At 39.0% G+C, this 27,949-nt stretch overlaps 1 protein-coding gene across 2 annotated transcripts; it reads right to left on the bottom strand.

Annotated features, from left to right (window-relative positions):
- Positions 1-348: 348 nt before the first annotated feature.
- On the bottom strand, positions 349-27,949 carry ADNP (activity dependent neuroprotector homeobox). 2 transcript variants are annotated; one of them, XM_037006296.2, is made up of 5 exons: positions 27,781-27,949; positions 25,560-25,733; positions 8,989-9,101; positions 7,133-7,225; positions 349-4,866 (listed from the first exon to the last, which is right to left on the bottom strand). In XM_037006296.2, the coding sequence occupies exons 3-5, from the start codon at positions 9,094-9,096 to the stop codon at positions 1,756-1,758; spliced, it is 3,312 nt and encodes a 1,103-aa protein (XP_036862191.1). In that variant the 5' UTR covers positions 9,097-9,101; positions 25,560-25,733; positions 27,781-27,949; the 3' UTR covers positions 349-1,755. The 2 variants fall into 2 exon arrangements, with proteins under 2 accessions (XP_036862191.1, XP_036862192.1); XM_037006297.2 differs by lacking the exon at positions 25,560-25,733.

The raw sequence follows: 27,949 nt of genomic DNA, 5'->3' as shown, positions 1-27,949 counted from the left end.
CTATGGAACTCTTTAGGCCAATGTCCTCAAAAAGTGACTGACCAGCCTCTGCCTTCTGAACGGATTTGGAGCATGCTATTGTTTTAAATTGTGGAAAACATTGGCTTATTTCTACCACTTTCTGACTTTACATTTAGTGTTAGTTGCTCTTGGGAATCTACCCATAGTAAATGTATCAGCTCCTTGCATTTTGATAGCCTTCCAAATGGGGATCTCTAAAGCCTTTTTCTTAAAGCAAGACGGTCAAGAGAGTTATAACAGAAGCAGAGTGGTTGCCTTTTTTAGTACAATTGTTCCCTTTATAAGGTGAAAACTAACATTTCATTTAGAAGAAAACACACCAGGGCATTAAGATTCTGCTGGCAAATGAATGCCAATTTATGTTTACATCCTTTTATCAGAGACATTTACATATGTAAGCAGGCTTCACTCCTTAACAGAGGGGAACTGAAAACTCAAGGATGTTTATTTTAGCAGTTAAAAAAGAAAAAGACAAGACAAAGCCAAAAGAAATTTTAACAGGTGCCTTGAAAGGAAGTATTCTCTATGCCAATGGCAGATCTTGGTCTTCGACAAGTGTCCCCAGTGGCTGTGGCTTCTTCCATCTCTGATGAAAGAGCCATGTTGTCAACTGGCACAAGACATAATGGACACACAGGACTAAAATGTGTAATAAAGCAAATATTTACATTAAGCACAATACAGCAATTTATTTAGATGCTTAAAATGAATACAAAGGGAAATAAAGATCACAAATTATACATACTACAACAGTGTGTCATATATTAGATGGTATAAATGAATACACCAAGGTGGTGTTTAACTAAAGATAAAACTAAATATTGAAAATGCAGCACTCATTGGTTTGCTGCTTCAACACAACACTTTCATACAGATCTAAAAGGTGTCAAAATTAGCTGCAAAGTCAATTCTTGCATGTGATTTTAGCTTAAAAGATTTCAGAAACAGATCTGAAATACCAGTTTTTGTTTTTGTCAGCTGTAATGTCAAGGATATTCAGAACAAGAAAAATTCTATAATACAAGAGAGTCCAGATATATATCTTATGTGGCTGGCCTCTGTTGCAAGATTGTACAAGGTTATGTGCAAAAACTAAGTCTGTCCAAAAGTCCATACTAGCGCAGTTTCAAGCTTTTGCTAGGTAAACTAGATATAGCATTTATTACACAGCAAGGGCAACACTAAAAAAAAAAAAATCTATGATGGGTACACAATGACAATATCGTAAGCATCACTTGAATAGGTCTAAAAGACTGTACAAATATACATTTCAACTATTCAGAATGAATACATGAAAAAAAACTGGTTTTTTCCCAAAGTCTACTATACACATTGGACTGGTGGTAGCTTGTATGTTGGCCCTACATTACCAACTGAATCAGGATAATGTTTCTCAGGGACGTCCAACCAAACATTTTACAGAGGGAAAGAAATGTTGAGAAGGCAGATAAAATAAACCTCTGCTTTTCCTTGTGTGCGTTCATGAGCCACCAGCTTACTGATTTTTCACATTTAGTTACTGTGTCTGTCACATCAAGTTCTGAAGAGAGATCAGCCAATCATGTGGTGCAGACTTATGTAACCACTGGGGGTACAGTGGCCACATATCCCCACAGCCTGAAGACCCAGCACTCAAAAGGCAGTACCAGTTAGAATACAGCTTGGCAGTCATACTGAAAGGAGAACAGAGTTTCAGGCTGCAGCATGTCACTGTTGCCACAGAGAACCTGGTGCTTATGCCTGCTGACTGCTCAGCTTAACTCCAGTTAAGCTGCCATGCATCGGCTCAGCTACTCCATCAGTCATGTTGTCAAATTGCTCCCCATCCTCACTGTCCATTGTGCTATTCTGCCACTCAATCTGTGGGTTGGATAAGCGCTCATCATTTTCAGATGCATTCTTCCACTGTGACTGGTCCTTGGACCAAAACCCTTCAACTTTTCCATAGGAACTATTTTTCCATTTCAACTGCTCTCTGTCACCTTGCACGGGAGCCTTTTTTTTGGCAGCTGGCTTACTGCTCCTTGCATCTTCACTCTGGGAAGACTCATCAGACCAGGTGCCTGGTTTCATTTCACATGTGTTGTCCTCAAAGTCCGACACTTGTTGGGAACCAGGGCCACTCTCAGATGGAGAAGCACCATCTTTCCACTCCACCACATCATCTTGGTCGGCCTCACTATCGGAAGCATCGTGCATTAGTTTTCTTGGTTCCTCAGTCAAATGAATAGTTTCGTATTTTGAGCCATCCTCCTCTTTTTGGTCTAGCTTCTCCTCAGATTCTAACGCATCCTCAGAAATCACCTTCGGTATGTGTTCCTCTGGGTTATCATTAGGGATTTTAGGCTCAACTTCAAAAACAGGATCAAAAGGGCTGCCACTTCCATTGGATTCTTCTTCCAAATTTTCAAAACTGTCTGAGGAACTGTCATCTTCCTTCCCAAGGTTGAGCTTTTTGTCAGCAGTCTTACTAGCATTGACTCTAGAATCCTTCTCATCATGATTCTCAAATAGCCACTCAGCATCAAAATCCATCTCATGCTTAACTTTATTTAATTCTTTCATGTTGAAGCCCAGTAACACACCAGGCTTATATTTTTCACAGTCTCGGACACATTTCTTCCTCTTGTTACTAAAATGGGAAGCAATGTCACTCTTCCACAACCATAAACTGGCTGCCAGCTTCTCAATTTCTCTCCTGGTGGGATAGGGCTGTTTGTTGAAATACTTTGTTAGGAAGCTTTTCCTGGCTTCATAGGAATCATCTTCATGACCCTTGGGATCTAAAGCTAACACAACAGGCTCCTCAGGCTTTTCTTCAAAGAAGCTGGGTGAATCGTTTTCATCATCTAACTTCCGCTTTTTCAGCAAGGGAAATTCCATTTGCTCATAAGTGCGCTTCACAGGTGCCAGACCTGGTGACTGATTAAGCCGAGAGGGTGCATTTGTCTTATCCTGGCCATTCTGGGTCTTCCCAACACCCCTGCAGTGAACCAGATGCAGAGTGATAGTCGAGGCAGTCATATTGCTGGTATACACACCAAGGCAATGGATACATTTGTAGGTGAGCTTTTTTTCCACTGGGTGAACCGTCTGAATAACTTGGTGTCTCTCTCGTAAGTGATGTGCAAGTGCATCAGATATGGGTCCCTTTAGGATTGAAAAACAAAGAGGGCAAAGAGTTTTCCCAACATCTTTTTTATAGGGCACTGCAGCCTGAGGTGAACTTTTAACAGGGATATCTGCCTTTTCCTGAACTTTTGGCTGTGGCTTTGGAGGGACTGGAGGGTTATTTTGGGCATGGTAAGCAACAGATTCAGCTGGGGCATCCCGCAGGTTGTACGTGGTTACAAGAAGATGGATGTTAGTGTGACTACCCTGCTGCAATGTCAAATCAAAACTCAAAGTAGAATCTGTTTTAGGTCCCATCTCTTCATCAATGTGAACCATCCTCATGTGTGCTGCCATTTTTTCCACATCATTGAAAGTTGAACGGCAATAAGGACAAGAGAGACCGTGAATTAACATATGGTTGAGCAGGGTATCTGTGGGCAAATAGCGATTACAGTAGAGGCATTTGCTAGTAAAATTATGTATTTTCATAATGTAGTTAGCTACTGCTGGGACTTTCTCAGCTTTATGTTCTTTTTCGAAGTGCACACTATAAACATTTTCAGGAAAAAGCTCATTACAGATTGTACATATTTTCCACTTTTGGGTTGAGGAAGTATTGGCTGAGAGAGGGCCTATGGCAGCTGCAGTAGGTTTGGAACTTGACTGGCCTAATACTCTGGATGCCTGTGTTTGGGAGAGGGAAGGAGACTTTAACTGGCTTGATGAGAGAGAAGCGGCATTAGCAGACTGCAGGGAGTATCTCGCCGGTGCCTGGGACCTCTGCTCTGAGCCAAGCCCGTAAGATCTCCCATTTCCACTTGGAAGTAACTGCTTCACAGACTGAGACTGCTGAGGGATGGAGACCGGTGCATTGCCTCCCAGACCCAGTCTCACTGACTGACCGACGCCGTAGCCCTGGCCTACAGATTTGACTCCATAGTTATTCTGCTGTAGGTGAACACTGGACATCATGTTGACTCCTGTAGAATTTAAGTTAGGCTTTGGTATTGAGAGTCGATTCACCATCTGCTGTGATGGCAAAGACCGGACGTTTCCAGAAGCAAGGGAACCAATTCTTGACTGGAGTCCCATGCCCTTCTTCTCTTGAGGTTTGGGAGCAATTAGCATCAAGGGTTTGGATCGGGGAACCACCACATTTGTGTGCCCAATCATGGCAGTGACCTGATAGCCTATGCGTTCATGGTCTTCGATGACATGTTGTACCAAAGCTTCGTAGGACTTTGGCATGAAAAGGCATCGCTTGCAGTGAATACTACTCTCCTCTCGGGTGTTTGAGCCTAAAGGGACTGCACCATTGAGTGATTTCTCACCTGCCTTTGCTATGTAAGGTGCTGCCACATGCTGAAAATGTTCCCTGTAAATGTGCTTCCTAACTATTTCATAAAGAGGATCTCGGTAAGTGCACTTCTTACAGTAATAAACAGCTTGCTCTACACTGTCAGCCTGCTTAGGTTTAAGGCCATCATTTTTGCTTTTATCTTTGAAAGTGCTGAGGCTGCTACTTGGTGCGCTGGCGTTTGGAGCATGAAATATTTTAATGTGTGTTTCCAAAGTCTTTTTGTCTGCATTGAAAGTACAGTAGGGGCAATTAAGGAGAATCCTATTTTCAAAGTCTTCACTATGGACATTCCGGAAATGACTTTTGTAGGCAGAAAAGAATTTTGAAGAAAATGGACAAGCGCTGCAGCAAAAAGGTTTTGTCCGATAGTCCTAAAGAAAAGACAAAAACCACAATCAGAATGCCACTCCAGATAGGCAATGATCACAGATTCTACGATTTTTTCCAGGCATTCTGTCTTCAATAGAGACATACTACTTTTAGAACTGAAACTTTACAACACAATGGCAACTCTGCCACCCATATTGAATACAAATTTGTGAAATATACTCTCAAATGAGAAAAACCAAGTATTTTTATTTGAATCTCAAAGTATAAATAAAAAACTCAAATTCTAAGAATTTTTTTTTTAAACCAGAGTCACATTTGCTGACTAGTTTTAGACAAACAGCTTCATGATAAACATTTTACAGTTAGAAATGACAAGAATAACCCCTGTGAAACCACTTTCACCCTGTGAGTCAGCAAGCTGTTAGAGGCCTTAGAGTTTCAGATGTATAGTAAAATTCAGGACCCAGACTGCTGTATTGCAATTAGGCAATAGGACATGAAGACGCACCTTTTACATGCTTCCTCATCATGGAAAAATTTTCATAAAAAAAATCCTATCTCCAAAAACCTCACTTTTTCCCTCTGATCGAAGTACAGTGTAGTACTCAGACTTCATTGCTGATCTAAACACTACTGACTTGAAAAGTCTGTCTTCTACAAGTCATCCTGTTCTTTCTCAAGCAAGAACAGCTTCAAAAGAAGTAATGAAGTGACAGCTGCTTTGATTAAAATTGAGAAGTTAAATAAAGATTTCCTGCAGACTATGAGGAGCACCTGGTGTTACAAAGCCCGAGAAGGGACTGCAGAATATACCGGCATCAGAGGGCGACTTCCAGAATTAGCACTTGTCCAGTTGGTCCTTCCACGAAGACAGGTGAAACACAAGCTTGGCAAGAGATTATCTTTCTCTCTAGAAACCTACTGTGTTTCAGATACTTCTTTGAACAAAAATGAAATTTTGGTTTTCCTTAAAGCTTAACCCTTCTTTAGTGTTAGACTATGAGACTTGGGGATTTTATAAAACTGAATTAACTAAATGATGTGTCCCACGAGAAAGCTTTCATATTCTAAGACTGCTAGTTAATACAGGTTATTTCAGAGCTACTGCAGGTTCAGTTCCACACCACTGTAGGAAAGCAAGTATCACAATCAAGCAAGTCAAAGGAATATGGCTTCCAATGCCTATAAGACATGTTTATACTATACTGTCATCTGTAAGTGTGCAACAGCATTGTCTAAAAAAAGTACATGCTTTAATTAAAAAATACTTTATTGATTAAAATGCTAGCTATCATCTGAGCTTTCAGAGAGTTGTGATCACTGATTACCCAAAACAAATATAATAAAAAATTTTGAAATATTACAAGAATTACAAAAATGTGACACAGATACACAAAGTGAACAAATGCTGTTGGAAAAATGCTGCCAACGTATTTGCTTGAGATAGGGTTGTCACAAACCAATTTGTAAATAAATAAAAAAAAAGTAGTATCTGTGAAGGGCAATAAAACTAGGTATGTCTGTACCATTTTCTGAGGAATTAATAAGAACCAGATTAACTATAGTATCAAATTTATCAAACTCTGAGGTAGAGTTTAAAAGTACCAATTCCCTGCCAAATATATTCTGATAGATGAACAGATCAATAATCCAGAATTACTACTGAACTTGTAAATTTAAACTTTACCATTACCTATCATCTATGGAAAATGAAATGCCACTGACTAGCTCTGTTTTCACCACAGCTTCATGTATTGATACTGGCTGGCACTGGCAGCACCTCAGACTAGTATTATTTTTCATTGCAGTTTGTAAAAAGTTATGCACACCTCTCTGTCACTGCTGTCCTACAGAACCACCTAACCTAACCACACCACCAAAGGTTGTGTGATATAAACACAGGGAAATAAAAAAAATGTAAGAAAATTCTCCCCATAATAGAAAAAAGGACTGCAACAGACACAGAAAATTGATAGATAACCTAGATGAACAGAATGTTGGAGGGAATACTTTATAAATAGAAAAGTCAAAGTACTTTGGAGTTGGGGAATGTTGGCATACAGTGGGCTTCAGAGCCTGTACGTAACAAAACTGCCTATTCTTACACTTGAAGTTTCAATCCAAAGACAAAATAGACAAGTTCCTCCTACTTTTCCCTACCACTTTGGAAAATACGAAAATCGATTCTGATTTTGACATATTCCACCTTAGGTTGCATACAAACAAGATACAGAGCCTAGAGCTAAAAAGGGAGTGGGAGTATACCAAGGATGCTGTCCTTTGAGTTAAGTAATCTTTGCCACTTACCTGGTTTTTTGTAAGCGAAGGGTCCCATAGTCCTACATCCTCCCATGTAGTGTTTTTCAAATAAAAGTCATTAGGTTCAAACTGTTTAAAGTCCTAGAAAACAGCAAAAGAAGTTTACAAAAACACAGTGGTGTCAACTCTAGCCTCACCTTACATATAAACCCTATTTCTTAACTAGAGCTGGGGAGATGCATAGAAAACCAGCTCTGCTAAGAACTCAACTGGAACTATAAGGCTCTTAGGAGATACAAGAAGGAATACGGAAGTTGTACTGAATACTCTATCAAACAAACATTCCCTCAATGGTCAGCCAGGTTTCCAAGGAAACCGCTGGAAGCTGTACTTCAGTAAAAATTCAGCTACATATTAATACAAAGCTCCCTTCATTAGAGTATTGTAACTCAACAGTTTGGTATTAGAATGAAGTGTCACATAGTACTACAGATGTGATATCTGGTTCTGTAGAAAAAGACCCGTATTTTGGGGGACTAGGGGAGAAGGATTGGAATGGGAAGAGAACAGGATTTCTGAACCCAAAAAAGGAAGAGAGTTATTCAAAGAAAGTAGTATTATGTTAAATTTATGTAAAAATTTAATGGCTCATATCCCCCCAGGCTAGGAAGACCAACCATCTTAGGGTAGAATTCCCCTTGCTCCTAAAAGGTTCGTAGTTCAGTGTGGGAAAATCAAGTACACGTAAATTCCAGAGTATGTAATGGGTATAATAACGGAAGGAATAAACCAAAAGAAGGATAGAAAAGGTACCTTAACATTGCATTATATATTCTTGTATTACCTCAGAGTGAAGTGAATGGACTGTTTCATCTGGCACATCTACCTGAGCTTGAGGGGTTTGAGAGGGACTGGAGTGAACTTCCACACTGCGGACAACACAACTACAGAAGCCCACTTTTGAGAAGTTTGATTCTTTATGATACATTCCTAGAGTAGTATTAGTGGGAATCAGTGTAAGAAATACGTTGTATAAAAAAATTGCTTTTTTTTTTTCCAATTCCATCCAAACACTTACTGGATGCCTGTTATGTGCTTAGCACTGTGCTAGGTGCTGGGGATACATAGATGGACAAGGTATTTTATTTATAGTCCCCTGGCTGGCTGGAACTTAAAGGCTAGTGGGAAAACAGCTTAAAACATTCCATTTCAATCAGAGGCTTTGACCAACCAACCACAAGACCTGGAAGAATGAGACTGGGAAAAGGAGACCATTGTACTGGCTATCCTCCAGGGCTGTCACAGAGCTCATAGAATAAAAAGGCCAGAAAAACAGTTTGTAAAGTCCAAACTGTTACACAAAGGGAAGGTAACAGTCTATGATGGGTCAAAGGGCTAACAAATGCTCAACTTTTAAGAGACAGTAAGTACCTAAACCACCATGCCTCAACAATCAGAAAGTCAACCAGAACATTCCAGCATTTCAGAATGAGAACAGGCTCTGGAGTCCTGCAGACAGACCCTGCCACACGATGAGCTGTGACGTGGACCTATTTCTTTTTACTGGCTCTTCATTTGTAAACTGGAGATAAGAATTCCTATATCTTCCCAGGGGTTGTTTTAAGGATTTCAATTTAGAGACAACTTTAAAGCGCCTAGTAAAATGTCTGATATGTGTACATATCTCAATGATAACTGCTTTTGCGTCAGGATGCAAAGATGAAAAAAGCCCATTTTAGGGACAGGGGAGCAAATTAGGCTAACTGAGAAAATTCCGGTGAAGCTAACTAATGCTGCAGTTGAAATTCAGAATCACACCTAAGAATTAACCATCCTGGCTGCTGACACAAAGTAATGGATCAGAAGCTGAGTCATGTGAAAATTAAAAATGACATGCTACTTACTTCTATGTGTTCTTTACAGTATTCCAACCCAATGTCACTAAGTATTTTTTTCACAGTTTTCCGGGCTTTTCTTAAACTGCCAAGATTGTTGACAGGAAGTTGGAACATAGTTTCTATTGGAAAAAAAAATTCAAGTCAAAACATGTACAGCTTACAGTATTTGCTAATTTCACTGATGGTAGGATCACAAATCCTGGCCCAGACTGACAAAAAAGGTGAGTAGATATTCTTATCTAGTATGTTCTGAATACTGAGAAAAGGCAGGCAAAATAAACACTCTGATTTTTTCTATTTTTTAACAGTACATTTTATGAAGAGTCTGTGTCTAATCTGGCACAATTCTGATTAGGACTTAAGAAAAATCAGGTTGGTGATGAACTTAAAAGGTTGAAATTAGGTTCATACCAACCAATTATTTTAAAATTAAGAGCAAGTGCTTTTCTCTTTGTGATATTGAACTTCTGAAAACAAAAACATGTTCACCATTTCAGCATCATTACCACACAATTTTGAGTGCCAGGGAAAGGAAGGTTTTGCTGTCTGCAAACTGTTCTGTACATTGCTATGGTATTCTTAAAAAAAATATGCTTATAAGTTTCTGTATACTACCCCAACTAAAGACACTAGTGGTTGTGTAACTTGGCCCCAGCCAGCACCATACAAAGGCATTCACGTGTGTCCAGGAATGAATGCTGAGATGGTGAAAGCTGGGCACTCAGCATCAGAGCAAATGAGAACTGTTGTAGACTTTTAGGGGATCATTTTAAAAAATGAAAACCATTGTATGTGTGTGAGGGAATTGAAAATTTAAATGGCCTAATATTAAAAAGAAGGAATTTTGACCCACTTTCCCAAGTTCCTTAAAAACAAAGCTTAAGAAAAATAAAATTAGTAAAGACTTGGGCAGTTGATAAATTTGTATGGCTTCCAATGTGACCATAAATAATTCTTATAAAATACAGTGAGAACTTATCAATCATCAATTTAATAATATAAATCAATTTTGCAGGATACAAATTAGTTCTAAAAACAAAAATCGGGCAAAAACAAAGCCAAAACATCAGAATTAAAATTTAATACATGCAAATCTGGTTTTCTAATAAAAGCTGTTACTCTATACTACTGCTACCATTATTTTATAAATCACAAAGTCAACTAATCCAAATGTTTTAAGATATTACATCATTTATTCTAATCCAAAACACAGTATTAACTATGAAAAATGGAAAAGGAAAGAAAAGAAAAAAAAGTGAAGCCTACCGAAACAAACAATAACTCCTAGAAATTCTGAATCTGGATTAAGTTATCAGATCTTAGAAGTCTCCAAATTTTCTATAGTACCCAAGTGTAACTGAGGCCAAAAGAGAAATGTACTTCACTGAAAAACACCTCATCTTCAAGATGAAACTCCTCCTACCTATGAAGCATGAGTACGGTGTCCTCTGTCACTGAATAATCTGTATATTACTTGAATCTAACAGCAGACTTAGAAGTCACTTCTGATAAAAATTAATGTGCATTCAAGGCCAAATCCCATTGTTCCTTGTGGAAATTTTACTGCTAAATTGTTTAAAACCATCTTTTTGGTGGCTCAAAACCATAACTTAATAAAACAGTTCCCACAAACCAGGTCATTTCAGAACCATTTTATAGAAATAAAATCTCTAGTGGTCAAAAATCCAGTTCTTCTATCACATCCCAAATTAATCCTGTTTCACTTTAGAGCAGAGATGTGCCCAGAAGGCAGCCATTACTGGTTTTCCCTGCCTCCTGGATAAGCAGCTCGACATCTCAGCAAAACAAATACATGAAGATTTGGAAATGTTGCCACCACTGGGGCCACCAGTTTATACAGAAAACCTCCAAGGGAGTCAAACTGTAGTTCAGGCTAAAACGAAAACCCATCTTCCTATGGAAAAATACTATGCATTTTCTAAGTGCCCACACGTAGCTAACGTTGTCTTAAGACCTCAAAATGAAGTACATCATTGCATGGTAGGTACCCAATTTATACACCTACAGTTCTGAAAATGTGAGTACGTTCATAAGAGAGCTTATGTACATGAAATTGGTAGTTTGTAAAAAGTGGTATTTCAGCCATAGAGTAAATCTCAAGTTTACTTATTTAGCCTAATTAAATAGGCTAATAAATAGTGACACTACTTACTGGAAAATGCTGTACACAAATGGTTCTCTGTTCTGTATTAGCAACTAGGAGGGAACTCAAGTTAACATTTACACTGGAAGATGTAGAATATTCGGAATTAAGATTGTAACTGTCTTTGCTAGAAGATTTCTGACATTTCTGAAGAATTTACGGGAAATCTATCATCTGCCCCTTACCCCAAACGTAGGGAACTCTCCATGTATATTTGTCTATGGAGGCCATTTCCAAGATTTTGTCCACCCGGAGCTAAAACACCACAGTTGTATGTGTTAGCATCCTCAAATGCATTTACAAAAATTCTTCTGGTTTTTGCTTTAAACACTTTTCTCAGTATACAAAACAGGCACACAGTACAGGGATACAAGCAAAAGCTCTCTCCTATGGCTGTCCTCCAGCTACACAGCTCCCCTTCCCAGAAGGAGCCACTGTTAATGTGTGTGGACTTATGGAGCTTTTCTAGGCCTGTATGAAGCCAAGGTTCCTTCAAAGAAAAGTCTCCAACAAATTCTACCAGTTAATGTTGGAATTCCTCCTCTCTACTCCTCAAGAGCCCTTTAAACTAAAAATCTGTTCAAGGACCCATACCTTAAGTGACAGAGGGGTTAGGAACAGAATAAACAGGAAATCGACTGCCTGAGATTAGGGTTGTTAACTCACTTTTGAATAGAAAGACAGCTAAAATCAAAACATTTACAATCATTACTCTTACGGAGGAAGATGTCTTAACAATGTCAAAACTTGTCTAGAGATGGGCTCTGAAATGAACAAGATGGATGGGCTTACTTTTTCCCTAAGTGGTGAATCCTCTGTCTTGAGCCTCCTTGGCTATCAGGATGGCAGTTTTCACTAGGTCAGCACCATTATCTCAACACCAAGGAGAGCTCCCTTTGGCTAAACCATAAACCTCTCAGCTAATGGCAAAAAAGGGAAAATATCCTATTTAATAGAACAGAGCCACTGCTTATCTGTTCAGCAATCACTTTTGGAGCACCTACACTTTGCCAGTTAAGGTGCCAGGAACAGAGGGATGGATAGGACACAGTTTTTCCCCTCAACCATCCACTGCTTCCACTGCTTCTAGAGGACAGGCCCTAGAGCAGGTGCTGGGTCACTGGAGTAGAGCAGTTGCTTGTTTCTGCATGCCCAACTTCCTCCTGGAACCACTCCTGCTTGCATGTTAAGTGCTGTTAGTTAAGAGGCCCTTTCGTCATGAGAGCAGGGTGTACATGACCCAGGTGGACCAATCCTATCTCTGCAGACACTGATTAGTACTGAGCTGGATATGTGCCCCAAAAAGGGCTAATAGTGATGCTGAAAAGTAGAGTCAGGACCTATCACTACATGGAGAAAGCAGAGGGGAGGTGGGAAAGACTCCTGTTGACTGCTTAACATCCTCAACTAGCTGTGCCTAAGAGAGAGCACCTCCCACAGGCTTTTCATAAATGGCAGGAAACAAATCATTTTTACTTAAGCTTTGGTTCATGTCACTTGTACTGGTAAACCCACTGGGTAGTGGGACATAGAGCAAGTGACTATGTAAGAGGAAGATGAGGAACTTTATGCAAAATAATTATACTTGTGAATTGGGTCTAGCAGGTAGAACAGGAATTTGCCAGGAACATGTAGTTATTCTGAAAGATGTTTTAGTCCCTGGATTTCATTAATCACAAACAAAACACTGTATGGAGAGTCAAACACTTCTTAAATTCTAAAAATCTTTGGTGTGAAAGTTCAATAACATATTAATAATGGAGTTAATATATACAAGTGTTTTATTAACAAGTGAAAATAAATAGCTTTTGGGTAAGCATATGCCATCTGATCAACTAGACTTAAGTCATCAATTTTTGAGACTGATTTAAATTCATTTTTGAATGATTCTGCCATGTTTTCCTATCTATCTTTGCAAATTATACCCCCATCTGCTGACTAAGGCCAAAACATTAAATCTTACTAATCCAGGCTAAACTCCTATTCATGTGTTTTCTTAGAAAGCAAAAGTCAGATGGCTAAAATGAGAGATTGTAGCCCTAGGCTACAGAAGAATTAAAATAATATAAATTATATATGACTGATCAAATACACACACTTCTTTTTCCCTTCAAATACCAAAAGCAAAAATACTCCTTTACTCTAAGTACAAAGAATGTAAACAAAGGTAGAGAGAGCCTGTCTCATGGGAATTATCTGCAGGCTGAATCTGTACATGGGAAGAATGATGATACATCAATGACTGTGGACTTTACTTAAGCAGAGGTCATTACTAAGAAACAGAACTTTTTATGAAACACCACTCTGCCAAAAGGCTTGGATCTAGTCAAGTGTTACACTCAGTCTCTTTGGGTCAGGAAGATGGAAGGGAACTCAACAGATGACAAGGCTGGTTCAACAGGCTCAAGACAAAGTTTGCAGGGCTGAAGGCACCAAGAATCAATGAGGCTTGTCCTATGTATAGTAGCCCCTCTGCAAAACCATCAGATCAGGGACAGCACTTAAGTCCTTGTTTTTAGAAGAAAAAAGGCATGTGTAACTATGCCTTCAGAAAATAAAGCAAAACAAAGAAAAAACAAAATCCAACCATAAAACTTTGACCAGGCACAAATAATCAAACAAGCCAGGAGGACAAAACAAACAAAAACAAAAACACCTCCACACCAAACATCTCCAGATTACATTTTTATCTACTCCAAATGTGGGTCTACCATGGCATTTTCTAGTATATAATTTATTTTTATGTGCATTCTTATATGATGTTTCCCAAGTTCCAAAAAGAACATATTGTGCTAAGTTACCATGGTAGAAAACACAGAAGTAAACACGATAGTGTGCTCTAGTTTCTATCACCTGCAGGTGTAACTGCTCCTTTCTAATATTTGAAAACTGAAATCTGAACATATACCAGAGTGACAGCCGGCGTCAGCGATACTAGTGGATGCCAATCTACAACTTTCCTGAGAACATTTCAACACTGCATTGAACGTGAGACAAGGATGGTTACTTCTTCCTGGTAACACCTCAACATAGCTGCTTAGTCTAAACACCACTGGTTTTTAACCTTTCCCTCCCCCTTTTAAAGGGGTGAAACCCTTGTTTCTAAAGAAATCTTGGTCGAAATATTAAAAAGTTAAGAAGTGGAGGGGCTCAGACTGAAACGGAGAGAGGAGGAAAAAGTTCTCTGTTCCCAAGTATCTCCCTGGAATAGTTACTTGTGCAAAGTAAGCTCATAATGCGAATTTATGCCAAGGTCTACTGAAATGTACAGTCTGGACCTAGTGGGTAATCAACCACAGCAGGACGTGTGAGGGCTACAGCAGTATTCCAATTGTTTAAGGAAAATCTCCCCTATTAAGATTACATTTTGTGATTCCGTAGTATCTTACCATGTTGGTAAATAGTAACAGCACTTGGAAGGTGAGGATTTAATAATAATATGGGTAACTGTTGAACCACTGTGTTGTATATCTGAAACCAGTATAAGACTATATACCAAAGATACTTTAATAAAAAAATTACGTTCTGATCAAAATACAATTATAGGAAGCCCATAGTAAAACTAAGAATTTTAGAAAATAGTTCGTACTTTGATGCTGTCTTTTAAACATTTCCACATTAAAGCTGTAAAGAAAAATACACTGTCTCTGGGAATTATCTTACAGGACAGGGAGAGGGAATCAAAGGCTGGAAATGATGCCATTACTAGTGAAGAAAAATGGCAACTGTATTTTCTAAGTCAAAAAAATTACTATGTTCAAACAACTATAATATAAACAATTTCACTTTTTGGTAAACATCATCAACCTAAATATTTAAGAAATTTAGACCCTTGATACTTAAAGTATGCCAATTAATACTGATACAAATATGTAAGTATTTATATAAAGATCTTAAAACCCTCACAGGGGTTTAAGAGTAAGGTTTTTGAAGCTTCTTTAAACCACTGACCTAACTAAAATGATATTAAGTTATGCTATTTTCTAAGCAGTACTGGCATTTTAAGACGACTCATGAAGAAAATCAAATTATCATTTACTTCACGTACTTCACATGATGGTTTGTTTTTTAAACAGATTTTGTGATTAGGACCCTTTATAATAAAGACTATTTAGGCAGAAAGAAAGAATCTTTCCCATATTCATGTACTGTACTGTCTTTTCCTCCTACTGCCATCTCAGCAACATACTTAGTATCTGTCAATAACCACTTGTTGAGTAAAATTGCAGTCATCATAAAACACTCTTTATAACCAATTAAGTGCTTATCTTTCCTACTGTTCTAGGATCCAAAGTGGTGAACAGAGACACCTTACTTGTTAAGGGTCTCACTAAGTCCTACATTTAAATTAAACCAGTTGGAAAAAGGTTTATATATTTGTACTTAAAAAAATGAAACTTGTAAAGCCTTGCTAGAACCACTCTCCAATGAGCAAGCACATCAAGAACCCAGAGTCTACGTTCAGTCTGGAAGCAATTGCCTAACTCAATCTTTTTCTAAAACACACAGTCCTGAACAGCAGCAGCTTATCTTTCAATTTTCTATAAGCCTGGGCAAAAGACCTTGTAGATGCCAGAGGCTCTTCACAGAAAAGCAGCTCCGTCTCCTCCTCCTCCTTTCCTCAATCCCAAATACAGCAAAACAAGTAATTGACTATTGGGGGCAGAACGCTCTACTGGATTAGCATACAAAACTGTGCAGCATGACGGAGGTTAAGAAAATCAAGTTTAGTCCCTTCTCTTTAATCTTGCCAGAAAACAGGCAATAGTGTTGAGGCTAAAGAAGAGTGTATTTGAAAAGCTCAGGATGATTAGGAAGAGAAACTACTTGGCAAATGAAGACACACTCACACCAAAAGTTAAATGTCAGTAATGAACATCAATTATATTGCTCAGGAAAATCATAAACACTGTAAATAAAGACAAGTAGCAGGCAGGAAATGCAACTAATTTGTTTTCTTCTACTCTTAACTACAACTGCACTGACTTGCTCGTTGACAGCTCTGTTCACAAGTTTACTCTTTACAATGTTTTGTGACCTGCCACAGTTCTCAGTTCAGCCATCAAAATCTATTTACTTAGCCGTGTAACAGCCTTTCAAGTTTTTAAGATACTTCCTCCTTCCCAAGCCTTCTCCACTCTCCAAGTTAACCATGCTCAGTTCTTTTCACCATTCCTTCTGTTAGAGCATAAGCCAATCTCCAATGGATGGGCTCCAGTTTGTCCAGAATAAACTGTTACTCCGGATGTGACAGTCATCCAGATCAATTAGGACAACATTTTTCTAGTTCTGGATATTTTTAAATTAACGCACCTGAAAGGTCCATTTGTGCTGGTGGCAGCCATGTCACGTATATGACAACAATAAAACAAAATATATTTTTTTCACATACGTTCTTTTTTCAGCATTACTGGTTTAGCAGGTGAGAAAAAGGGTGTTCTGTACTGAACTCATGTCTGGTTAGAAGTGAAGTAACTATCAACAGTCTTTAACAATCTTTCAATTGAAGGAGCATAACCATTCTGACTTCAAAATGATAAAGAATGTCCACTACAGGCCTTAGAAAAGATGAGATTGAGATTCATATTCCTAATCACAGTATCAACTGAAATCTGTTATGAAAAAGCAGCATTCTGAATTACTGGAAGAGCCTACAGGTTGCTTAATCCAAACTCTTCTCATTTCACAGATGAGTTACTGAGGTGAAGCAACTGGCCTGAGGGTGAGCAGCTTGTCAGTCAGGGCTGAGTCTCAAGGTCATCCAGTTCTAGGATGCAGTGTTCCTCCCACTACCCAAGCAGACGAAGGGTTCATCTCTGCCATTAATAAAAAGTAAACAACAGCATGTCATATATACATAGATCTGAAAGTGCCAGAACTTCAGTATCCAAGGTTGAAATACCTTAAAAAGTTTGGCTAAGCCAGATCAAGCAGAGATACAGAGATTAAGAAGATACACACATCTCAGGTCACATGGTCCTGTCATATCCAGAGAAGAACTTAAACAGGAACTCAGCTGAGACCACTTGCCCTACACAGCACTCATACCACCAAATGGATGCCAACAATCACTAGACAGTCACATATGAAGGTATCTTTCTATCCATATTGTGATGTAGTATCTTGCAAAATGAAAACCATTCTTGCAAACGAAAGGCTTTGCAAAAAAAATCCCAGATGCTATGTCTTTCCTTTTTATCATTTTGCCATTATCAATACTCAAGCAATTGTTCCAAAAACTGCTTGAGAAAGCAGAGGCTAATCTGCTCTCAACCACCTCTTAGGTTCCTTTTCCCAAATAAAGTTCCATTCATTTTTGTTACAAAAGCAATCAGGAAATGAAAACATGCCCACACAGGAACTTTTAAAGGAATGTTCACAGCAGTATTCGTAATACTCGAAGAGAAATAACCCCGATTTTTACTAATTGGTAAGTGGATAAATAAGATGTGGAATGATTCACAATATAATATGATTTAGCCATAAAAAGGAATAAACATGGATGAACCCTGAAAATATTATGCTAAGTGAAAGAAATCAGTCACAAAAGGGCAAACAGTGTTATGATTCCACTCATACAAGATATTAGGAGTAGTGAAATTCAGACAGACAGGAAGAAGGGTAGTTGCCAAGGCTGGGTGGAAGGGGGAATTGGTATTTATTGTCTAACGGACATTGAGTTTCATTTTGCAAATGTAAAAAGTTCTGGAGATGGATGGTGGTGATGGTTACACAACAATGTGAGCATACTTAATGTCACAGAACTACATACCTAAAGTGATTAAAATAAAATTTATGTATATTTTACCACAATTAAAACTTAGTACCTTTGGAAAAAATGTGACTACTGAAAAATTTAAAGCAATAGTAGTGAATTTGAAGCAGATAAGGTTTGGGAATCTGGGTTCAAAATTAGAGGCATTTATTATTGATGGGTGTCTGCTAAAAACTATGATTATTTAGCATCTGTTGACTCCTTTGAACAGGACAGCTCCTCCAGAGTAAGTCCTGGATGTAACACAGGGACTCTGGAAGGACTTCACAAATTTCCAGACCATTTTGGACAATATTAAATGAGTGACTATGAGAATATATTAATGGCCCCTAAACTGTTAAGTACTTAAAAATCTTAGTAGAGAGTTCACTTTCCCCACAAATGTACTCTACTCTTAGAGGACAGAACAGTGATATATTACTTTTGTCAATGTCAAAGGCCCCAATCACTCTGCCTTAACTAACAGATTTAATCGACAGCTGGGGTTTCTTTAGTTAGTTCAAGTCACTAAATTTTTTAGCTTTGTATAACTGAAATGATTCTAGGGCACGTGGAAGTACAGAAAAATTTTCACAGAATTTCCATGTGTTGAAGTTTCAAATCACCTTAAGTTTCCTTCAGTTATAAAAAGCTGGAACTAGAAAAAGAGGAGAGGTCCTAGGAAAAATAAGCCTTCTCAAAGATAACAGTGATATAAAGTTTAATTTTAGCATTGTAAGCAAATTTTGTTTTTCTTTTATGTTGGTGTGCCTCAATATTGAACCAAGATAATAATGGGAAATAAACAGCCTGGCTCACCGCATTATCAATCACCAAAGTTATAATCACACTGTGACTTAAAAGTTTTATTTAAATGCTCACCACAGGTAACTCAGAAGTACAGTAAAATATGACATGAATTGTAACTGATACAGCTTGTAAAGAGGTATTTGTCTGTAAATTACAATCACTATGAATCATTTTCAGCAGACTGACTTTCCCAAACTCAACCGACAGACTTAAGAGTCCTTAAAACATGCAGGAGGACAAGGGGGTCATCTCACTATTCAAGGCAAAAAGGTCCATTAAAAGGATGCTGCCTTTTTTTCCCCTGCAGTATCTCTGGCATCTACATCAGTGGCTGGCACACAGCAGGCACTCCGTAAATGTAGACTGAATGATCAGTCCCTGGCTGGAAAAGGCTTAGATTCGATACCCCATAAATATCTACAGGAAAAGAGGCAGGGTGTCAGATGTGTCACAAACTAAATGCCTTGAGGCTTCAAAAAGGGAGGCAAATTCATTCTCCGCAGGGGAGGGTCAGGAGAGGGTAGAAGCTGCTGAGCTGGAGCCATTAGTTAGGTTGAGAATCTGCATTCACTGCAAAAAACTTGCAGGCACAGTTCCAAAGGAGGGTAGGTAAGAATTTCTATAAACTACTGCATAGTTAGAATGACTGCTATGTCAGGCTTCTGGGTAATAATGAATGACAAGGTTGGCAAGGCAGGTTGGGGATAGGACAGAGGCCCTGAATCTAGTCTGCTGCTATGGCTGGTAGGCACTAAGGAGATGGTTCAGGTATTGAAGTAGAGAAGTCATAGAATTCTAACAGCATAAAATAATTAATTTGGTTGTGTTCATCAGGTCTCATTAAAAAAGGTCTGGAGGAAGTCAAATAAGTGCCAGAGTAGATACCAGACGGCCTCTTGTCAGAATCACCTGAAGGAACTTATATCCAGCTCCAACCTACTCAATCTGAAAGGTCTGCAACATCACCAGAGCCTTAGGCATAAGGTAGTAAGATACAGAAGTGATAGCAAAAGGAAGGAGAAACAAGATTCAAGGGTGAAGCTTACAGCCTACATCAAAATTATGGATATAACCAGAAAGACACTATTTCACTGTTCAAATGTCAGAAGGATTAAATATGACAATGCCAGTTAATACTTAAAGCAGTCATTATCACCTTAAACCAGATCAGATACTGGAATAATCACTTTGAAAATTATGAGTTCACACCAGAGCATAGTCTTTTAAAAAGCATTCTCTCCTGAGAATCAGATGTGGTTGCCATACACCTGCTCCTGTACACATTATAATGCACATTCATACTTACACATAAAGTTTCTTCCCTGTGCATCTCTATGAGCCATTCATATTAGAGTTTACCTTAACTTTACAAGTTCTGTGGCTTATGCAATAGAACATTGCCAAGTATCCAAAATAAACCTAAGTGACTTATAGTTATGTAGAAACATAAATGTATAATCTAAATTTTGTGTATTTTAAAAAAGTATATAGGTCACTCTTTAAGACTTTCGGACTGAAACCTACAACTAGAAACTGCTGTTTTGTTGCAGTTTATCCTTCTTACTCTTGACTGTTTAGATTTCAGGCAAGAATCCTAGCTGTTAACACCAGAATTTCTAAGACCACCAATGGAACCAATGGTTTCAGGGTGTACTGAGTGCGGTGAGATATATATAGTATATCCATACATACTATATATGGATATATATAAATAGGGTATAGGATGGATCGGAAGATGATGCCTGAGGGACAAGATGAAAATTTAGCACCTAAAGGTATAGCCCTCTAACTTTTTACTGATTGTGTATATTAGAGTTCACACAGAATTTTATTTGAAAGGGGGAAAGATACCTCACTGCTTAAGAAAGAAAAAAAAGATTGAGAACATCTCTAACATCCCATTCTAGCTTTAAATTAAGTGTGAGAAGGGGAGCATTTCCTCATTTAATTCTTTTTAAATAAGCATTCCAGAAAGGCAGGGACACATTGTGACAAGTGATTCCAACACTTGCAGCCCACATCAGGACTCCATAGGCTTAGAGCTGCTTGCTGTCCATACAGGTGGGCAACCTGGCATAAGGGAAGTGTGAAAAAGGAGGCCTAAGAGGATACCCAGACATGTCCACTTATAATCATTCCAGAAGTATGCCACTGGTCTTTGCATCTAAATGGCTTAAAACATAAAGTAGGTTACTTTCAATCTCAATAATAAAATTTCCATGCCCTATCAAAACTACTCAGAAATGTCTCAAGTTTTTCTAAGCTCTGAGTCAAAGCTCAGATAAAGCATTCACTGTAGCAAAAGCATTATTCTTGTAGCATGTTCTGCCACCTGATTAGCTCAATCCTTAAACTTCTGCAGAGAAGTTTTATTAGTATTTTTGTTTTTAAGCATGACAAGCATCAGAACACTCCCAATCTCAGTTCACCTCTTTCACAAGAGCAAGGATTATAATTGCTGACTTAAATTTACAATTCCAATTTAAAATTTTTAATAAATTCTGCCATTTTCCCACTAGATAGGGAAATTTCTTCAGATATATCAGGTTTCATAAGAGACCACTCATACAGGCTCTCAATTGTTGCCAGTTCCCACTAGATTTTCAAGGAGCCCAGGTTCCCACAAGCTCTTAAATGGAGCACAGGTTCAGAGAAAGAAAAGGCAGAAGAAGGGCAAAAGTCAGCAATTATTTAAGAAAAATAAGTGCTCAGAGAAAAAAAAGAACAAGATTGTCTTAAACCAAAATACTGCAAGAAGCAACAGGACAAACTTACTTTCAAGATTCTTATACAGGCAACTTCAATCCAGAAATGCTACTTCAACCAACTGCCACTACCACAGTTTTTGCCCATATTCTCCTGCTGGGGGTGTGGCTAGCTACTTTAACTGTAAAGACCATTTGGAATCCCTGGGTGTTAGCTGACATACAAGCACAAAACATCACTAAGAAATTATGAAGCATTCATATGAGCTCTCATTAGCCTAACAGCTCACAGGAGCACTATAAAAGCCTGTGTTCCAAGCACAGGCCTGGGAACCAACCCAGACATACTCCATGGCTCACTTTATCACTGCATGTAGTAGTGTCTTCATTTCCCTACTTGTCAAACAAGGACAGTCCTGACAGAACTGAGAATGGTTTATAAAGTGTTTGGGAAATAAAATGGGCAAGCCATCAATATTATTTTATAATACCATAAAGCCCAGCCAGGGGGGGCATTTACACATTGAAAGGCATCAACCAAGTCATGAGAAGTGACATACAAATATAAACAACCCAAGGCTGAGTGACTCAATTACAAATCTACACCCTTACTGGAAGGGAATTAGAATGTGGAGTTATTTGTTTTTAATTTCTAAGGGCTAGTCAAACAATACATGGAATCTCTTACAGATTACATGCATATTTTTGAGTTAAATCTTAAATTGCTGTATATGTTCAGAGAAGTATTCCCTTAGTAAACTATCTAAAGTCTTTTATGCTTTCTTCTCCATTTCCAAACCTTCATATCTGGAACACTGAAATTCTTGAGATCAGGATTTCTCTAGCTGCTTTCGTAGTGCTAAGTTCTAGGGATCTATAAAACCAAGGAAGCTTGTGAGTGCATGTCAAAGAACTCCTGAAGGCTGAGAGCAGTGAATGGAGATGAGGGAATCCAAAACTGAAACAGAATTTTTTTTTTTTTGCATTTTACACTGACTAGAATAAAAATGTGCACCCCCAATCAAAACTGTAATTTTATATAGATGGCTGACATTTTTCTATGACTTTGTGTATATCAGTATGCATATCCCAATATAATCAATATATATATGAATATCCCAATTTGAGAAGCCTTTAATATATGCCTAATTTTTAAGCATATAATAATATATGAGGAGATCCTTTCTCCTGTGAAGCAAAATACAGATTCTCACTTAAGTTGATCCTTATACTGGCAGATATCAAAGGAAGGTCATGACCAAAAAAAACCCATAGGTTTAAGCAGCACTAAGACACTCAGATTGGAGAATGGTTTATAAAGTGCTTATAAAAAAGGAGGGGCACAATCATCCTCTCCTTTTGTAATTAATAGAATCAGGCAAGCAAACAATACAAAAGCATGAAGTCACAATGGAACCATGGCCACTAATGCTGGGCAAAACATGGATGGCTCTTCTTATAAACTATCTCAACAGCCAAGGTGGAACGTGACCATGTGTAAACAAAAAATAGCTTCTATATGCAAAACATCAATTCAGTCCATCAGCGGGGGCTTCAGTTCATGCCAGTTTCAACAGTCAAGTTTCCAAACTAACAACATAAAAGGTACAACTGACAGTGATGCACATCAGAAGAAGATGGCATTTGCTCCAGACTTAATACCACAAGCCCTTACAAAACTAGGGGAGGAAAACCTTTTTAAGTTTATGTGATGCTAATAATATGTCAAGTTCTGTGAATCTAACTATAATTCAATTACACAGGGGAGCAACATTTTTCTTAATGTTCATGATGCTTACACAAGTAAGAGGAAGTTAAATTTTCATTGGAAGTACTCTACCTTTGGGAAGATATATAACAGACTTTATGACATTCTTTTAAAGTATAAGTCTTTTCGAAGTCCAAGTTGAGCAGGTAACTCACTGCAAGAGTAGTGGGCATCTTGGCATAAACTACAAATTAGTTTCTAATTTTATAAAATAAAAAAATTTTTTTGTCCTCTTTTTAAAAGTTTATTTCATTAAGATTTAAATAGATTATTAAAAAAACCCTACCATGTTTGATTCTGTTTTTCTGCACTTATGTATAATTTTTTCCTAATGACATCTGTAATATTTGGTCCTTTTATTTGTATTTAGTAGTATGACAGTCATTTCCAATTCTAAAAAAACAGTGTGTATACACACATTCACCCACCCACCAATTAGTGGAATCAATCTGCCAACTTAGGCAATTTTCTTATTTATATATGCCTCTCAAAGGGAAAAATTGCCACTTAATTGTGAAGTTTTTCTTTTATCTCTTTTCAACCCAAGTATTAATCCTTACTTGCTCCTTCCTTTATAACAGAACAGCTCTATCTTCTTTATTAAACTATAATTTTCACATTTAAATGTGTAGCCAGCATGTGCACATCATCTTAAATATACCAACAGACTGCTAAATATTTAAAATTTCAAAATACTAATTATGTTTAATAGATATTTTCCAAAACTTACAAGTGGTTACAAGGAAAACAAAAATTTTAAACAATGTACGTTATGCAATCATGCTTTTAGCAATCTAATATAAACATAAATGTATGCATGTATGTTATAATGAAAATCAAAAGCCATTCTTCATTGATAAAAGCCTATTGATTGATTATTTAGTACCAAGTACATGTTCATGGAAACGCCTGTCCTCAGCAGAGAATCTTTAAAGTATTTAGAAGTTTAGCAACTTTTGAGATAGGGCCATCAAAATAATAGCAATTGAGAACTTACATGACATTTAATCTGTTCAACATGGTAATGTTTTTATTATAAATAATATTAGAACTTTTCCTGTACTCTGGTTTAATGAAAAAAAGAAATTTACGCAAAATAAATTCACATAGGGTATGTTTAAAACCAATGACTTCCAGGATAGGCAGGGCCAGGGTTCCTTAGATTCATAATCTAATCTCCTATATTTTCTATAGAGACTATTAGAACCAAAATCAAAGACTTACTTTAATGTATAGCAGCCTCTAGTAAAGTATTAGGAAATTTTCAACAAGGGCCAAGAAAAGAAGGAATTTCTACTTAAAGTTCAGTTAAACAGGATACCCATTTCCCACCCTCTAGTTAATTGAGGGCTTTTACTTTAACGAATCCTCACTGTTTACCTAAATTCCAGCCTTCAAGACCAAGTGTTTCATCTTTTTTTTTTGAATGCCCCAACTAGTAAACTCTTGAAACTACAGAATACATGCTTTTTAAAAGCTCACAGAAAGTTTTCCTGTAGGGGAAAAATGGCTGTTACCACTAAGGACATCAGTTAACACTGTATCTTATGTATAATTAGCTAAATCAAACAAAAGCACTTTCAAAAACTTTTTCTCAAACATAAGCTCCACTAAGTTGTCTTCAAAATGACTCATTTAAAAATTTGTGTAACTATATATCAAAGACCAAATATAGGTCAAAATTAGATCTGTTTAACAAATGCTACAGTATTTTAAAATTACAATACCATTTTAAACATCTGATTCTTGTAATTACCAAAAAATGGTAAAGTAATATAGTTTAGACTCTAATGGAATACCTGAACCAAGCTGCCTCCTTTTCACTCACCAAATGTTAGTTGGTAGCAAATGTCCAAGGAAAATTCTCCCTAAAAATCAACTGGTTAACTATGTATCAAAGAAAACACCCATTCATTTTCCCATAAATTTATCTTGATGTGTCTATATAAAATACCTGCAACAAAGTCTTAAAAAAAAAGTACCCTTGAGTATCAACAACCACTATTAATCTTTGGTAGCAAGTACATGTTCATGGAAAGGCCTGTTCTGATCAGAGAATCTTTTAAGGTTTTCAGAAGCTTAACAACTTTTTCTGGGTTATCAAAATAACAGTAATTGAGAACTTAACATACTTTATAAATAAGAGTGCAGAATGCAAAAAATTAAAACAGTATTAGCACCTTTAAAATTTTCTCTCCAGCAACTCTTAAGTTATTTCTCTGTTCAGAACCCAGGGCTGCAACCAACTCTAACCGGTTCCTTGAGGAATGTGGCTAGGCTGAAATTTTGGAAGTGTTGGCTTTGGTGGTGACCAAGAAAGAAGTCTCTTGACTTCCCTGTTGCTGCATTCCCAACCTCCAAAACGAATATACCCACCGGTGTGAATTGACAATGTGGTCCAAAGAGCAAGGCAGGAACGGAGTCCAGATCCTCAAAATGGTAGTACAGGGCATAACCACTAGGCCACCTATCAGTTCAGTACAAAAAGTACAACCCTGTGCATCATGGTGCAAAAGCTGGGGCCTAGGTTTCGCATTGTGCATCTCACACCTACGGAAATAACAAGAGGAGTAAAATCTATAGAAATCAACACACCCTAAAGAAGGTGGGTGCTCACAGAAGACTGGTGTCAATGCTTTTGCAAAGGTGGTTGGCTACAGAAATGCATGGCAATTCTAAGTCCAAAGTTGGAAGGAAATGAAATTTTACAGTAAACTCATTGAGTTTCACAATGAAGAACTCAACATGAGTTTGATGTTTACCAACAAGACTTTGCAAACCATGACACCCAACTACATTGCTTATGAAAATTTCTACCCCACTGAAATCTAACATTCCTCAGGAATGATTTTTAACTCTCAAAAAGTTGGAAAGATTTGGGCCATTTAGAAAGGTGGTTATCAGCAATACCCCAAACCTGTTACTCTTTGGTTTTAAACTTTCCCTTTACCATCTTCTGGCCTTGGAAAGATACGGTAACACATTCAAAGCTTAAAGTGGAAGAATTCCAGAACTCCAGAGAAGGGTAAATCTGTGTGCCTAGGATGTGCCAAGGTGGTTCGTCAAGAACAATGCGGATTGTCTGAGGGTCAACAGTTTTGAAAAAGTAAAAAGACAGAACTTCTAAATGTGGGTGGATTCTTTTAAATAAAGAAAATCACTGCTCTTGACTCACTTAGTTCTTCGCCATGTTGCTGTCAGCTCACCAACTAGGAGAGCGGGTGTCTGTGACTTGCTGGGTCCATTTTCCCATGGTCTGTAGAAGGCGCTGTGAAGCACATCCTGTTCTAGCTCTGGGGCCCTTCCCCCCTCTGCAGCCTTACCCAGTGCAGGGAATGCGCCCCCTACTGACTCCAACACTCATCGCCTTTAGCCGACTTGGCTGCAGTGCATTTTGGGTGGGGGCTGGTATTTTCTTCATGGCCATAAACCAGAAGCAACAATGCAGATTTATAAAGAAGCTGTATCAAGCTACCCAGGATTTTTTTTTTTTCCATTTCTAAGGTTCAAGACACTGGCACGAGAAGCATCAGGAATAGGAACTGGGTGTGTGGGAATGGACAGTATTAAGATGGCAAACACAGGAAACAGTTTGGTTCTTTTTCCCTCTTAAGCCTTTGTCTGAGAAATGGGGTTATGGCAAGAACTGTCCAGAGAACCTGGTAAACACAAGAACATCAAGACTTAGTGTGGGTATGTGTGTGGCTAAAAAGGATATGAGACCTTAGCTCCTGGTCTTGGGCAAGAGGAGGAAGAGGAGCAATCGCGCCTTTTCCAGCAGACAGGCATCCAGGTTGAGGGGGATGGGAGGCAAGCAGGCAGTCCAGAGGAAAGAAGAGGTGAATAGAAGGGTGCTCAAAGAACTACTCCCCATTCATTGCATTAAAAAAAAATCTTTTCGCAGCTTTCTGGGTTTCCTTTTTTTAAAAAAACATCTTATTCTAAAGTTGGAGCTCAGAACGCTCGTAAGATACCATGCTGACCAGGCAGCTGCGATTGAGAAAAGGGGTGGTGGTGGACTCACTGGTCAAGATAAGAGGGGAGGCGGTATGCTGGGGAGGAAGGACTGCACAGGGGACTCAAAGACTTTCACTCCGTGCCAGGTATGCTCCCCGCCCCCCAATCCGCACCCCCTCCCCCAGCCAAGGGTGGGTAGACCTGGCAGAAGGCTGGTCCCAGGCATTGGGGTTGCGTGGGGGGCTTGTTTTCGGGGGAGTGGGGTGGGCGGGAGGAAAGGGTTAGTTCCAGAGATGGGAGAAGCTCGGTTCTTCCTGGGGGCGGGGTGGAGGAAGATGCCATTAGCGGCAAAAGCTCCGGTGGCCAGGCTGGCTGCTGGCCTCGGCGGGCTCACGGGGCGGGGAAGGGGGGTCGGGCTGCAGGAGGAGGCGCCTGGACCCCGGAGCAGAGCCCGGGTAGCGGTCCGCGCCGGGGCGGGCGGTCCGTCAGCACTGGAGTATGCAAAGGAGCGTGTGTGGTTGGAGGGCTGGCAATCTAAACAACAATGCGCCCGCAGGGCCGGCCAGGAGGGAGCCGCGCGGAGCGAGGGTCGGGGCAGTGCCGGGCCGCGGGTCCGTGCGCGGCGACGGCCGGGGCTTACCTTGAGTCGGCCTCGAGGCGCACACGGGGTTGGCGTGCGCGGGGGCCGGGCGGCGGCGACGGCGGCGGCGGCGGGCGGATGGCGGCGGCACGGCGGTGGCGGCAGCGAGGGCGCGCCCGGGGCCTCGTCGCGGTCTGGCTCGGCGGGCTCCGGCTCGCGCCGCGGCCGC

The sequence above is a fragment of the Manis javanica genome, chromosome 5 (genome assembly GCF_040802235.1).
Source record: "Manis javanica isolate MJ-LG chromosome 5, MJ_LKY, whole genome shotgun sequence".
Lineage (NCBI taxonomy): Eukaryota > Metazoa > Chordata > Mammalia > Pholidota > Manidae > Manis > Manis javanica.
This window is presented reverse-complemented; position numbering and strand designations above follow the sequence as displayed.

Excerpts from the sequence above, each read along its gene's own strand:
- ADNP (XM_037006296.2), bottom strand. The coding sequence starts at position 9,096 with ATGTTCCAACTTCCTGTCAACAATCTTGGCAGTTTAAGAAAAGCCCGG. Across the intron at positions 7,226-8,988 it reads ACTGTAAAGAACACATAGAA|GACTTTAAACAGTTTGAACC; the intron begins GTAAGTAGCATG and ends GCTGTTTTCTAG. Across the intron at positions 4,867-7,132 it reads CTTCGCTTACAAAAAACCAG|GACTATCGGACAAAACCTTT; the intron begins GTAAGTGGCAAA and ends TCTTTTCTTTAG.